The 13112-nt window shown below is 39.9% G+C and overlaps 1 protein-coding gene across 2 annotated transcripts in view; it reads right to left on the minus strand.

The window, feature by feature from the left end:
* Positions 1–6386: 6386 nt before the first annotated feature.
* WTAP (WT1 associated protein) overlaps positions 6387–13112 on the minus strand; it is a 28731-nt gene continuing 22005 nt past the window's right edge. For both annotated transcript variants that reach the window (XM_059176621.1, XM_059176620.1), the window contains exons 7-8: positions 9321–9475; positions 6387–7649 (exon numbers count right to left, since the gene is read on the minus strand). In XM_059176621.1, the coding sequence (XP_059032604.1) occupies positions 7066–7649; positions 9321–9475 (739 nt within the window). In that variant the 3' untranslated portion in view covers positions 6387–7065. The remainder of the gene's footprint in view (positions 7650–9320; positions 9476–13112) is intronic.

Raw genomic sequence — 13112 nt, forward strand, 5'->3', positions numbered from 1 at the left:
TGAACAACTCCTCAATCCTGTATTTATTAGATACAAGATAACAACGGAGAAGAAAAGGTTACACATTAGCCTTATGTCTAGTAAGTAAATAAGGAGGAATGTGAGTCATCCGTAGGTCACAAGTGTTAGAGGTAAACAAAATAAACAAGAAGAGCAGGGCATGTCTGGTCCAGTGGCACGACTGGCAGTTGTGCCAAATGCACTTAAAGGGTTAACTGTAACAGGAGGCTTTCTCTGACAATATGGGGGAGACAACGAAAAAGGTAAGCGGCTGGTGTTCCACCCTGAGCGGGCAGGCGTTCCCAGCTGCTCGGCTTCCAAGACGTGTATCATCCCCTCCACTAGAGGCCTGCTGCTAGTACATGTTTTTCTCAAGGTCATCTTTAAGCATGCTTGTGTGACCAGTACAACTCCTCTTTGGTTAAATTTAGTTTAAGCAATGTATTATTCTGAAGGACGGTTACAAGCATGACTTTTGGCAAGGCCAACACACTGAGGACAGCAGAACAGAGATGGAGAGAGTACAGCCTTTGAGGGCATCTCTGAGGTCAACCCTACGTTCAATATCTGAATTCAACCTCTGATTTCCCAACTACGTGAGACAAATATTCCTCCTGTTTAAGCCGGCTTGAATTAGCCAAACTAACACATGCCACTGAGAGCATCCTGATTTATCCACATGGAATTCCTGGGAGGAAGGTAAGATTTCTGGATATGGGAGGAAGGAAAGGGGTTTCTAGGCAGACAGTGCAACCTGTTGAGAACACTAGGACAAGAGAAATTTGTCACAAGGTTGTGTGAGGGAAGCTGCTGCCAAGCCTCCTCCTGAGGAGCCTGCAAGCAGATTGAAAACTCCTTAGGCCCTAGGAATCAAAATTAAGACTTTGCAGAGGTATGCGGATGGGCCAAATGAACCGAAGAAGACAGCTAGAGCATTGGCCCCGCAGTAGGAATAGCTTGGTTAACTGTGTCTTCTTTGGAAAAGATCCTTGGTCTGGAATAGTGATTACCAGCAGTCCTCCCTAAGAATTCAGCAACAAATCTAAGATCCTTCTGTCTGAACTGTGTTCCCTGTTCTGAAACATACGAGTTCAAGGAATGTATGGAACTTGTGCCTTGGCTTCATGCTCTGTTCTACCCCGGTGTCCCCTTACATCTGAGGCTACTCAGTCTCCTTTGTGGGCTTACTTTGACTTCCCCTTAACATTTTCCCTGAGGTTGTTACTTCGCACCAGCACTCTGGGTAATACCTGTCATTCCCATGGCTTCAGTTACCCCTATATGCTGACCACCCTGAAATCTCTCTCATGTAGTTGTCTCCTGAGCAGATGCCCTCTCCATTAAAATCTCCCACAAGCACATCAAGTTTAACACATCTCAACCAAAGTCATTACATATCCACCTTTTCTAGCCTTTTTTTCATCTCTGTTCAAAATCTCAGGTTAACTTATCTTCTGTCAGCCAACCTACTGGGTAGCAAGCACTCCACTAAGGCATCACTTCTTCCAGGAAGCCTTCCTACCTCCTGCATTTGGTGCCCATTGGCATTATCTACCTAACTTGTCTTCTTACCAGATGTTAAAATTCGTAGTTTCATCCTGTCGCCTGTAGTAGACTACATAAGCTTTGCAAGATCATCTTGTTACACTGTGTTATGCATAGCCGCTAAAACATTACAGGAATTAAGTATGAATGAATATAATGTATTCTCTATGCCCAGTGCCTAACACAAATGAATATGAATTTATTCTTCTGGATGCAAGGAATGTATTCAACTGTTTCCTACCTAGAGGCTCGATCAAGACCCAAGTTAAGAGCAAAACTGAAAGGATACTTGCTTGCTTCTGTTGAGGGGCTACACAGCCCCTGTGGCAGGGGTTCCTCATTATAGTAGCTCATCAAGCTCTATTCGGAGCTCTGTATGGGCCAGAAAGGAACGAAGAACAACAAATAGGCAAAAGTAAAGTATAATTTTGAAAACGGCATCAGATCTACAGTCATATGCTACCTAGGCTGGTGGAGTGGGTGGGCAGCAACCATCATCTCCAAGGGCAAGTGAGGGGCCATGGCTACAGCAGGGCTACTGAGGCAGTTTCTCCTGAAGGGGCCTTGCAACCATTCTGGGTTAAGTTTCACAAATAGGGTTGCAGGAGTACTGGCCAGATTTAAGCCAGGAGTAAATTCCCGCAACCTCCCATGTAGCAAATTCCCCGGTTAGTCTGGAAGGAGCAGGGACTCAACACTGTGGACTGGCCACAGCTGGTTTGCAGTGCACTCCTGACAGTAGTGGGAGCTTCATTCTTTCCTGGCACATGTCCCCGATGGTGCCTCCAGATCAAAGGTAACATCACCCAGGGTTGTAGGAAGTATTCATTATAACCACGGGTATAGACGAGCTCCAAAGAAAGAGTCAACAAAGGAGGGGGCAGTGGTCTAGAGGACAAACTGCTAATGAAAAATAAGGAATATCTGAGAGAAAACTGCGAGAAAGAATGGCTTTGTCTTATGTTTGATGCAACTCATTTGATGCAACTATGCCCTCTAGCTTCTGAGAGTGTCCCAGAAGCTAAGAGGGCTCAGTTGCATCAAATATAGCGGAGGGGCCAAGAAAACAAACATCTAGAAAGCCCCTGTACCAAGCATGGTTACATTTGTTCTTGTTACAACCTTCCTGGCAGCAGCATCCACTGAACCTTATGTGAAGAGATGGCAACTGGTACCCGACCCTCCCGTCATGCCAGACCCTCATGAAATGTCCTCATCTCTCTGGTCCACAAACTGGTGCATTCTTCAGAAGTCAACCCACTTCTAAGACTATTCTTAACTAAAGCCTCTTACTTTAGCCAGCATCTTCAACTATATATTCAAAATTTTTATAATTTGCATTGTCCCCCATTGCCGCATTGCTGGTTCATTTGGCTGTTTCCAGCTCCTATGTATTTGGCACAGCAACCATTCAGACTGCTTGCGAGACGTCACGCTCAGCTCCAGCAGTTCTTCTTCCTACTCCAGCGGATGAGACAGGCGGACACAGCACCAAGCCGGGGCTCCTGGAATCCGATACGCTTTTGCTGCCAGCTCTGAGGTGGCTATTGTCTAGGAAGCTTTGACGACGGCACCTAAAGGGCCGACCCAACACTTACCAACCGTTGGGGGATCACTTAACCTTTTGGAACCCATTTCGTTTTCTGTAAAAGACCCAAGTGCCTCATATCAAGGGGGTGATACTGAAATTGCATATAAATTACGTGTCAGTTTCTGGCATTTTAAGTATTCAATTTTAAGAATTCAATCAAAATGTTAAGGTTTTTTTTGTTGCTGTTGTTATTGTTGTTTTTTTTACTATCTTCATAGTGCAAATATCCCTGGAATGACGCTAAAGTAGAGACATTGAAACTATCTTACTTTCTGGGTTTTATCCAAGTCGACTGCCCTTAAAATTAACCTTTGGCAGTACACTCAAGCTTTTGCCAAATGGTGGGGTTCTCAGTTCCAGGAGTCATCTAAAGAATGCCTCAGCACTCCCACTCGCCCCACTTTAAAGAGAAGTAATACACTTTTAACAGCTTTTCACTATTACATCCAAGACATCACAATCCATTTCAAGTAAGCTACTATCTTTTCTATCCAAAAATACAAATTTATATTTGAAGTAGTTTGATCAAGGGAGATGGCCTGTCATCAGGACTGGAACTTTGAGATAATAGTAATGGCTAATATCTACTGAATAATCACTCCGTGCTTGGCACTGTTATAAGCATTTTACATGTATTAATTAACTCACTTAATGCAATTTACAGGAAAAAACTGAGCCACAAACGGAGCAATTTACAATGCAATTACAGGAAAAAACTGAGCCACAAGCCATAAAGCAGGTTAAGTGGTAAAGCCAGGATTCAAATCCTTTAGTTCCAGAGGCCACTCTCTCATCCTGGATTATGACTTACCACCTCTCTTATCATAGTCATACTAGCAAAAAAAGTATCCAATTCCAAAAATGAAGAATACTCTGCACAATCCAAAGTTCTCTGCCCAAGTTACTTATCGACTAACACAGATACAACAGAAACTTGAAAATTGGTAATGACAAACAACAGATCTACATTAAATTTAGTCATAAAACTTCTATTGCTTGTTGAAAATTTCCTATTGTACACCAAAGATTACAGAACATCAAAGGAAAGAAATTCCATTTTTGTTTAAACTGGGCAAGTTAAAAAAGGACATATGAGAGAAAAACCAAAGTCAAAAGTACTTCATAAATCAAGGGAATATTTAGCATCTTAATATACACTAAATCGTTAAATTATCCTAAATAAATGTATTTAAAATTGTGTAGGATCTATTTACTTGATACTACAGCAGAGGCTAATCAAGAGTCAGGGAGTGCAGTATCTTAAACACATCAATGAAGACAAGATGTATCTGTATGCCAGTTAAACAAGCAAAAACACAGGAGGGTGCCTGGGTAACTCAGTCGTTAAAGATCTACCTTCAGTTCAGGTCATGTTCCCAGGGTCCTGGGATGGAGCTCTGCATTGGGCTCCCTGCTTGGTGGGAACCTCTCTTACTCCCCCTGCTTGTGTTCCATCTCTCGGTCTGTCAAATAAATAAATAAAATCTTTTGTTAAAATAGAGGACTTGGGCGCTGGGTGGCTCAGTGGGTTGGGCCTCTGCCTTCGGCTCAGGTCATGATCTCAGGGTCCTGGCATCAAGGCCTGAGTTAGGCTCTCTGCTCAGTGAGGGGCCTGCCCCCCCCCCCAACCCCTGCCTGCCTCTGCCTACTTGTGACCACTCTCTCTGTCAAATTAATAAAAAATTGTTAAAAAAAAAAACCAAAACTGTACCTCAGTTTCAAGTGTCATAATTCCACTTCTGAGGTGCCTTATGTTACAATACCTAAAACAAAATATTTTGCTTTCAGCAGAAATCACATTTCAGGGGCGCCTGGGTGGCTCAGTGGGTTAAGCCGCTGCCTTCGGCTCAGGTCATGATCTCAGGGTCCTGGGATCCAGTCCCGCATCAGGCTCTCTGCTCAGCAGGGAGCCTGCTTCCCTCTCTCTCTGCCTGCCTGTGTACTGTGATCTCTGTCAAATAAATAAATAAAATCTTTAAAAAAAAAAATCACATTTCATCTCAACCACATATATGAAGAGCTATAGATTCTAAAGCCATTCCATACCCATAGACTTTGTTTAAAATCAGACAATGGGGCACCTGGTTGGGTCAGTCCTTAAGCGTCTTCTTTTGGCTCAGGTCATGATTCCAGGAGTCCTGGGACAGAGTCCCACATCAGAATCCCTGCTGAGCAGGAAGCCTGCTTCTCCCTCTCCCACTCCCCCTGCTTGTGTTCCCTCTCTCGCTGTGTCTTGCTCTGTCAAAAAAAAAAAAATCTTAAAAAAAAATAAAATCAGACAATGAAGCAACCTTGAGTCACAATCATTTTCTCCTTCATTTTAACACCCCACAGCCTTACCACGTACTATCAGCAGACATGTTAGTGTAATAGCAGTGGCCAATGTTTTTTTTTTTTTTTTTTTAAAGATTTACTCTAGAGGAAGAGCAAGCAAGCAAGCGAGTAGCAGGGAGAGGGGCAGAAGAGACAAATTCCAAGCCGACTCTGCAGTAATCGCGGAGCCTGATGTGGCACTTGATCTAATTACCCCAAGATTATGACCTGAATGTAGCGTTTTAAAATGAACATCACTGGGGCCCCTGGGTGGCTCAGGCGATTGAGCATCTGCCTTCGGCTCCAGTCATGATCTCAGGCCCTGGGTTGAAGCACTGTCAGGCTCTCTGCTCAGTACGGAGCCTACTTCTCCTCCTCCCTCTGCCTGATGCTCTCCCTGCTTGTGCTCTGTCAAATAAAGAAAATCTTAAACAAAACAAAACTAAAAAAACCACATTGACTACACAGATAACCCAGTTACCTGAAATCATTTCGCAAAAATAAAATCTACTTTTCAACTAAAAACTAATACATAACTATTCTTTATACTTTTCTTTATATTTAGAATATTTGAGTATTTTATAATTATTTTTACAAGTCAGAGAAAACATTTATAGTCCTAAATTCCATGTTCATTTTTAAAAAACAAAGCATACTTGTTTTTAAAAGATTTTATTTTTTTAAGTAATTACTATACCCAATGTGGGGCTGTAACACACAACCCTATAATCAAGAGTTGTACGCTCCACTGAGCCAGCCACACTCCATAAAGCATAGCTTCTTCAAAAATTAAGTGCACAATCAAAACTGATACGTGAACTTAAGCTTCACCATTGTGGTATGTTGAAGGATGAGTAGAAATTCAGCAGTTCAATGAAGAGAAGTGACAACTGCTAAACCGATACATACAAGCAAATAAAAAAACTAATGCAAGTGGTTACAATAAAAATCTTTATTTAGGTTTGGTCAGTACAGATAAGATATACTGGAGTCACAGAGCAATATGCATTAACAGGATACAACAGTTCATAAAAACTGAGTAACTATGCACACAAATTTCTTAAACATTCAGTCACCTAAAGAGAAAATGCACAGATGTATGGTGGAAAAACTGTATCTAACACTGAAACTACTATAGGACTCCATCAGCAAGTCCAACTTTTAGTGATAAAACTACTGTACTGGGCAAACTTGGCAGTCATAAACCCACATCTACTACTCTAACAAGTCTGAATGGTGCATAAGTATAATAACAACATGAGTAAGAATGCCCTTACACAGCACAGGTTCTAGGAGAGACACAGATTCATACAGACATCATTGTGTTATACTTTAAGGAAAGATTTCCATTTACAACTTCACATTAACTCATATAAAAATAACTTGACCCTACACAAAATGTCCTTTTAGCAACATTCAAGGTAATTAACTGTTACAATTTCCAAAGTGGCAGAGGTATTGAAGCAAAGAAGGGGAGGGGAACAAAAAGGGGGGCGGGGGGGAAAACCACACCCACAAAAAAAGGCAAATTGTGACAAAAAGTATGCGTTAATTTTCTGGACAGCATCCTCTCCCAAATTAAATGACACTGTATAAAAATTTGCTGGAAAAAAATATTACAAAACTGAACCCTGTACATTTACACTTGAGTCCAAGCCATTCTGAACGTGGCGGGAACCCGCAGTTCGGTTACCTTTCCCACTCACTGTTTTCTCCTCTTGAGGGTCATGATTGGAGTCTGTGTCATTTGAGTGGTGTGTGAGAGAGTTTTCACTGCCCGTGGGAGAGTCTACACTTTCATACCCCGCACTGAGTTGATTTACGTAACTACTACCTCCTCTGCCAGTTCTCTCCTCTGAGCTGTTGGAGGCCTTATTACCATTCCCTGGAGAAGAAGGAAAGTCATCTTCGGCTGTGTCCCCCTCCCTGTGAAATCCAGACCCAGACGTCCTCGGCCGAGAGGAACTGCCATTACTTGGTCCGTTGGCCAGTCGACTGCAGTCTTTACCTGTGGCCTCTGCCTGTCCTACAGGCTCGGAAGATGTAGTCCTGCTGGTACCTGGGGCTGGAGCTTGAGACTGCTGCTGTTGGTACTGAGCCAACTGTTGGCGAGTCTCTTTCAGTTGTTGCTGAAGAACTAGAATTGTGCTCTGCATACCCTCTACTTCTTCGTCAAGTTGAATGATGAAGTCATTCAGTTCTGTGCAAAGGAGAGTCAAACCTACTTTAATATCTCTTAAACATATTGTACTTTTTAAAGATTCATATTTTAAAATATTAGTATCTGTCACAAAGCCAGATAGTCAATAAATGTTTAAGTGAATGAATGCAATTCTGAAAATCACAAAACATTATTAATTTTTTTTGGCCTGGAATTTAAAAAATAGTCACTGAAGAATGACTGATTTGGGGGGGGGGGGGAGAGACATGCTTCAAATATCTTAAAAGAAACCAAGTTAAAACTGAGTCAAACCATCTAGCCAGATACAACTGATTACAGCCCCCCAAATCCACTCAACATGTTTACCTGTGGCCCCACATGCTGGTCCCCTTCCTCCTTACCCCCCCAGCCAGTGTTTGTCTCAGCTCCACAGCAGGTCTAGCCCTAGAGAGCAGTGGATCCTCTAATCTAACATTCAAAAGAGGCCTATGCTATAATGAAAACGAAAATCAGAGAAAATCACTCTTGAAAAGTGATAAAAAACACATGTCCTTTAAGTCCTTAAAAAAACGCTTGACAGAGGGTAAAGTCCTTCGCTACTATACAAAATCTCGGGGCGCCTGGGTGGCTCAGTGGGTTAAGCCGCTGCCTTCGGCTCAGGTCATGATCTCAGGGTCCTGGGATTGAGCCCCACATCGGGCTCTCTGCTCAGCAGGGAGCCTGCTTCCCTTCCTCTCTCTCTGCCTGCCTCTCTGCCTACTTGTGATCTCTCGCTGTCAAATAAATAAATAAAATCTTTAAAAACAAAAAACAAAACAAAACAAAATCTCCTAGTCACTATGCTAACAAATACTAAGAGCTAATAACTATCACTTTGAAAAGGTACTTTAAAAGGTATTACATTGATTACTGATCTTTGCAATTGTCAAATATATTAATTTCCATTTATTTTGAAAATTTATTTGACAGAGAGAGAGCAGAAGCAGCAGGATCAAGAGAAAAAAGCCGGCTCACCGATGAGCAGGCAGCCTAATATGGGGCTTAATCCCAGGATCCTGGGATCATGACCTGAGCCAAAGGCAGATGCTTAACTGACTGAGCCACCCAGGCACCCCTTAACTTTCAATTTAATTTCCAGAGTCCGGATATTTTAGTTACTATTCATCTTCCTCAAAAAGAAGAGAAACAGAAGGGATGCAGCTATACTTGCCCCCCCCCCAAAAGGTGGGGAGGGCAAAAGGGACTGACAGTTCAGTTCAGTTTACCTTTAGCAAATTTAAACATTACATCCTATTTACTAAACAGGACCGTAACAGGTACAATTAATTCTGTATTTTTAGACCACTGCATAGCCTAATACTTTCAAGATTTACACTTAGAAACTGGTTAAATGAAGACAATCCCCTTTTAAATATTGAATATAAATTTGTATATGTAATGCCTTAGTAATAAACAGTCTGTCTTTCACCAAATTCCAATCCTCCCAAAACCAAAAACTTACAAAATTTGTAAAATAAACAAGAGTGTGCGTGGGGGAAAAGCACTAAAATTAAATGGCTTTGCTGACTCAACTAGAAATGTTTCATTTGTAATTTTTCAGACCCACTGGCACAGATTAGTACATATAGAACCTCATCTGTAATATTCATGCCTGGCAAGTTTTTTTAAAGCCAGTGCAAAGTTAACCAAACTTTCCAAAAAACCCCTTACCATCCTGACTGCTTTTAAGCTCCTCACTATATTTCTTCTGTAAAGCCAACTCTGCTTCAAGTTGTGCAATACGTCCCTGGGACAGCTGCCTTCCAAGCTCTTGATTCTCCTGGATAAGCATTCGACACTTCGCCATTAACTTTTTGCCTGTTTGGCTGCAAAGGAAAGAGCCATCCATCACAAAATGAAGACAAGTGTCTACAACCTTGTTTGCTTACAATTATCACAGCAATAGATATAACGCGTACAGAATGTAACTGTCACAGCAGATGCCTCCCTATAATTACCATCTTCTTTTCTGGAACACGTCCATCTTCTGCATTTCAGTATTTTGCCAATACAGCAGCAAAAATAAACCCTAAACAAAAAGTACCCAAATGGCCACACCTTCTACTACACTAATAATGGATTCTGATATCTAGTTGCATCCCAAATTATCATTTGAAATGGAAACAAGCTAATTAACTAATGCAAACCTCAGATATACCAATATTAATAAAACACTAAAGTACTTAACTTCATAGAACAGAAAAGTTCTTAAAAGGTAAAAGCAGTAGCGTAGAAAATATTTACTGTTTCTAAAGTAGCATTTGATGAGGGTGACTCTTCACAGGCAGTTGTCATAAGAATGTTTATTGCAGTAAGTGAGACATATTCAATAATTGTTTATTTAGAGACTTTTAATAGATTTTTTAAGAAATCTCTACACCCAACATGGGGCTTGAACTCATGACCCTGAGGTCAAGACTCACATGCTCTACTTACTGAGCCAGCCAGACACCCTTAAAGAAACTTTTTTTAAAAAGTCTTAAGAATATTTCCATCCACTAATCCCTCATTTTTTTATATACTTTTGAGCTGTCTTAAACTTAAACACGTATTTTAAAAATTTAATATTGATATGTGGTTAAGATTTTATTCATGTTATAAAGGATTATCTTTAGAACAGAAAAATAAGACTAGGGTTATTTGTCACAAATAATGCAAATATATTAAGTATCTGCCAAACTAGGAGCACCAAACTTTCCACAAATTAGTTACCAAGTATTAGTGCAACCTTCTACAGAACCTACAGACACATACACAGCAACTGCAAAAATGCAATCAAAAGCCTTGATAACAGTCCTTAATGAAGCTTGGGTCTTTTCTTTAGCCTTAACAAGAGAAATGATAACTTTTAAAGGGATCTGATTACATAATTGTGATCTGACCTGATACTTGAGTAGGGATACCCTGATACTTTAAAAAAAAAAAAATTTTTTTTTAAAGTAGGCTCTACATCCAGCGTGGTGCTTGAATGCACGACCCTGAGATCAAGAGTCACATGCTCCATCGGGGATAGTCTGATATTCTCGTGATGGCATGAAGTTCGTAAAGACCTAACCTAACTGGTTAAAAAAATTTTTTGTTGACACTTTGTTCTTTCCTTCACTTACTAGGGCTTTCACTTGATGATATATTACTTCAGATGCAAGGCCTTCAAAATTAAAATGAGAGCATTTTGTAACTAATTCTCATTCTTTCACTCAGTGTTATAAAATAGTACTTATTTTTTAACCCATAGTAACCCATTGTACATATTCTACCTTGATGTAATTCAAGCTTGTAATTTAAATTTATTTGTTGTACAGTAGAACCTGGTTACTGCTGCTCAAAGCAGCCTCAGGTGAAAGCACTTGCTAAGGGTTTGATTCTCTATATGGCAACTTTATTTGCAGGTGTTCTTGTTCATTGCAACTGTAGCTCCAGACACCTGCCCTCCCCACCATTTCCCATTAGCATCCTCACACTCTGGCCTCAATGAACACGAGTTTAGAAATCCCATGAGGAGTTCAGAGATAGGTACCACTCTCAGGCAGTGGCACTCTCACCTTACTGTCCATGATCCCACATTTTGTTTCCTTACAAAATCTATTTAGCATTAGTGTTTTCCAACTAAACTGAAAATCCTTCTATATGAATTTAACAGAGATTAGAAAAAATACTATAAAACCAATACATTAATTTGTGACCTGGCTTAATCTCATATAAAGTATGTCATGAACTGAACGCAGAATGTTTCATTCCTAGTTAAACCTTTTCACAAATGCCTGTTCTAAGACAATCCTATCACTTCTAAAATTAGTGATTATTCAAACAAGTCTTAAGAAAACTGTTCTTTACACAATTTGTCATTTTACCATGTCATGTAGTAAGATTTATGTTGTGTTTATCACATCCCCCAAAATGAGAAGAGTTCAATTACAAGTAACTGTCTTTGGAATTAATTTTAATTACAACCCTCCCAACCCATTCCTAAAATCAAATAATTCCAAAGAAAATAGGAAAGGAAACACTTTGAGAGAAAGATTTATAAAAAAGAACAGACGCTATACATTGCTTTCCGATCACAAGAAGGGAGCTAGGATATCTGAGAGGTGTACACACAATTACCTAAATGATTATAATGCAAAACAGAACTGTCAAAACAACTTAAGTAGATCGCTCTTAAATACTCTTAAACTATATGCACTGTTACATGTATGGAAAATCTTAACTAAAGCAGAGAAGAGAACTCAATCTTTCTCCTTCAAAATTAAAACAGAATAGTAAAGTGTGGGGGGAGGGCCCACAACCCACTCTATTTCAATTGTTCCAAACACAGTACTGATTGAGCACTATTCTGTTTCAAGTTAACGATGTATTTATCATACCATTTATAGCCTATTCTTTACAGAACAAAAATCCATTTACAGGTGATTAAAATATATTATGATTTATTAATACAAAGAAAATATTATATAACCATTAAAAATGAAGTAATCTAAATGTACTTTAAAAAACTGTGCAAGGGATAAAATGTATGGTGGTGATGGGGGGGGACGCCAAACTTCAATCATCTATGTTACGTATGTTCACATTTAAAATCAATATATATAAAATGACTGTGTATGCATAGAAATTATCTTGATGATACCCAAGAAATTTAACAGTGGTTACTGCTCTTAGACAGACTGGGGAAGGAAAGGTCACATCCAGGAGTGACTCTCACTTTTTGTCTCCATCTTTCTTCATTATGTTCCAATTTTATACATGTGCATGTATAATCTTATTAAAAAACATTTTAACAGTAAGAAGAGGAAAACCCACAGACCTCACAGTGACTCTTACCTACGTGGCAAAGAAAGATGCTGGCTAACAAATCTGAGTACATGTTAATAATACATTTTATGAATTATTTCTTGACCTGCTAAAAATACGTAGGCCATTTCTACTGTAATCTTAAATGGCATAAAATATAAACAAATGCCTTAATGTGGCAATATAAGCTAATTTCAAACAGATTTGGTTACTTACCCTCCAACCCCACAAATAGTGAGAATTTGAGAAGCGGATTTCTTGCTGTAAAGTCACACAAACCACTTCTTCAACCCACCCTCTGCCCCACAATCAGTTCCCTAGAGCACAAACATACAAGATACTTACAATTGATTTGAATGGTTAAGAGAGAACTTAAGTCACCCTTGTTAAAACTGCACTTAAACGTTGGGACAATCTGGAACATATATCTTCCACACATCTTAGACTCCATTATCACCAAGTGAAAATTCGCACTGGTGATTTATAGAATGATCTGGCGAAAAAAATTCACCTCCAGGATTGGATGGAAGCATGAAGAAAATAATGCCTCATTTATCTAAATGATTAAATGAATTTGCTAGAAATGATCACTATACCTTTTTTTCAATTCACAAAATATCTCACTTAGCCCAGCCCACAGTTCCAGTGCATGAGTTCCCCCAATCTTCTGGC

This window comes from Mustela lutreola, chromosome 6 (assembly GCF_030435805.1).
Source record: "Mustela lutreola isolate mMusLut2 chromosome 6, mMusLut2.pri, whole genome shotgun sequence".
Taxonomy (NCBI): domain Eukaryota; kingdom Metazoa; phylum Chordata; class Mammalia; order Carnivora; family Mustelidae; genus Mustela; species Mustela lutreola.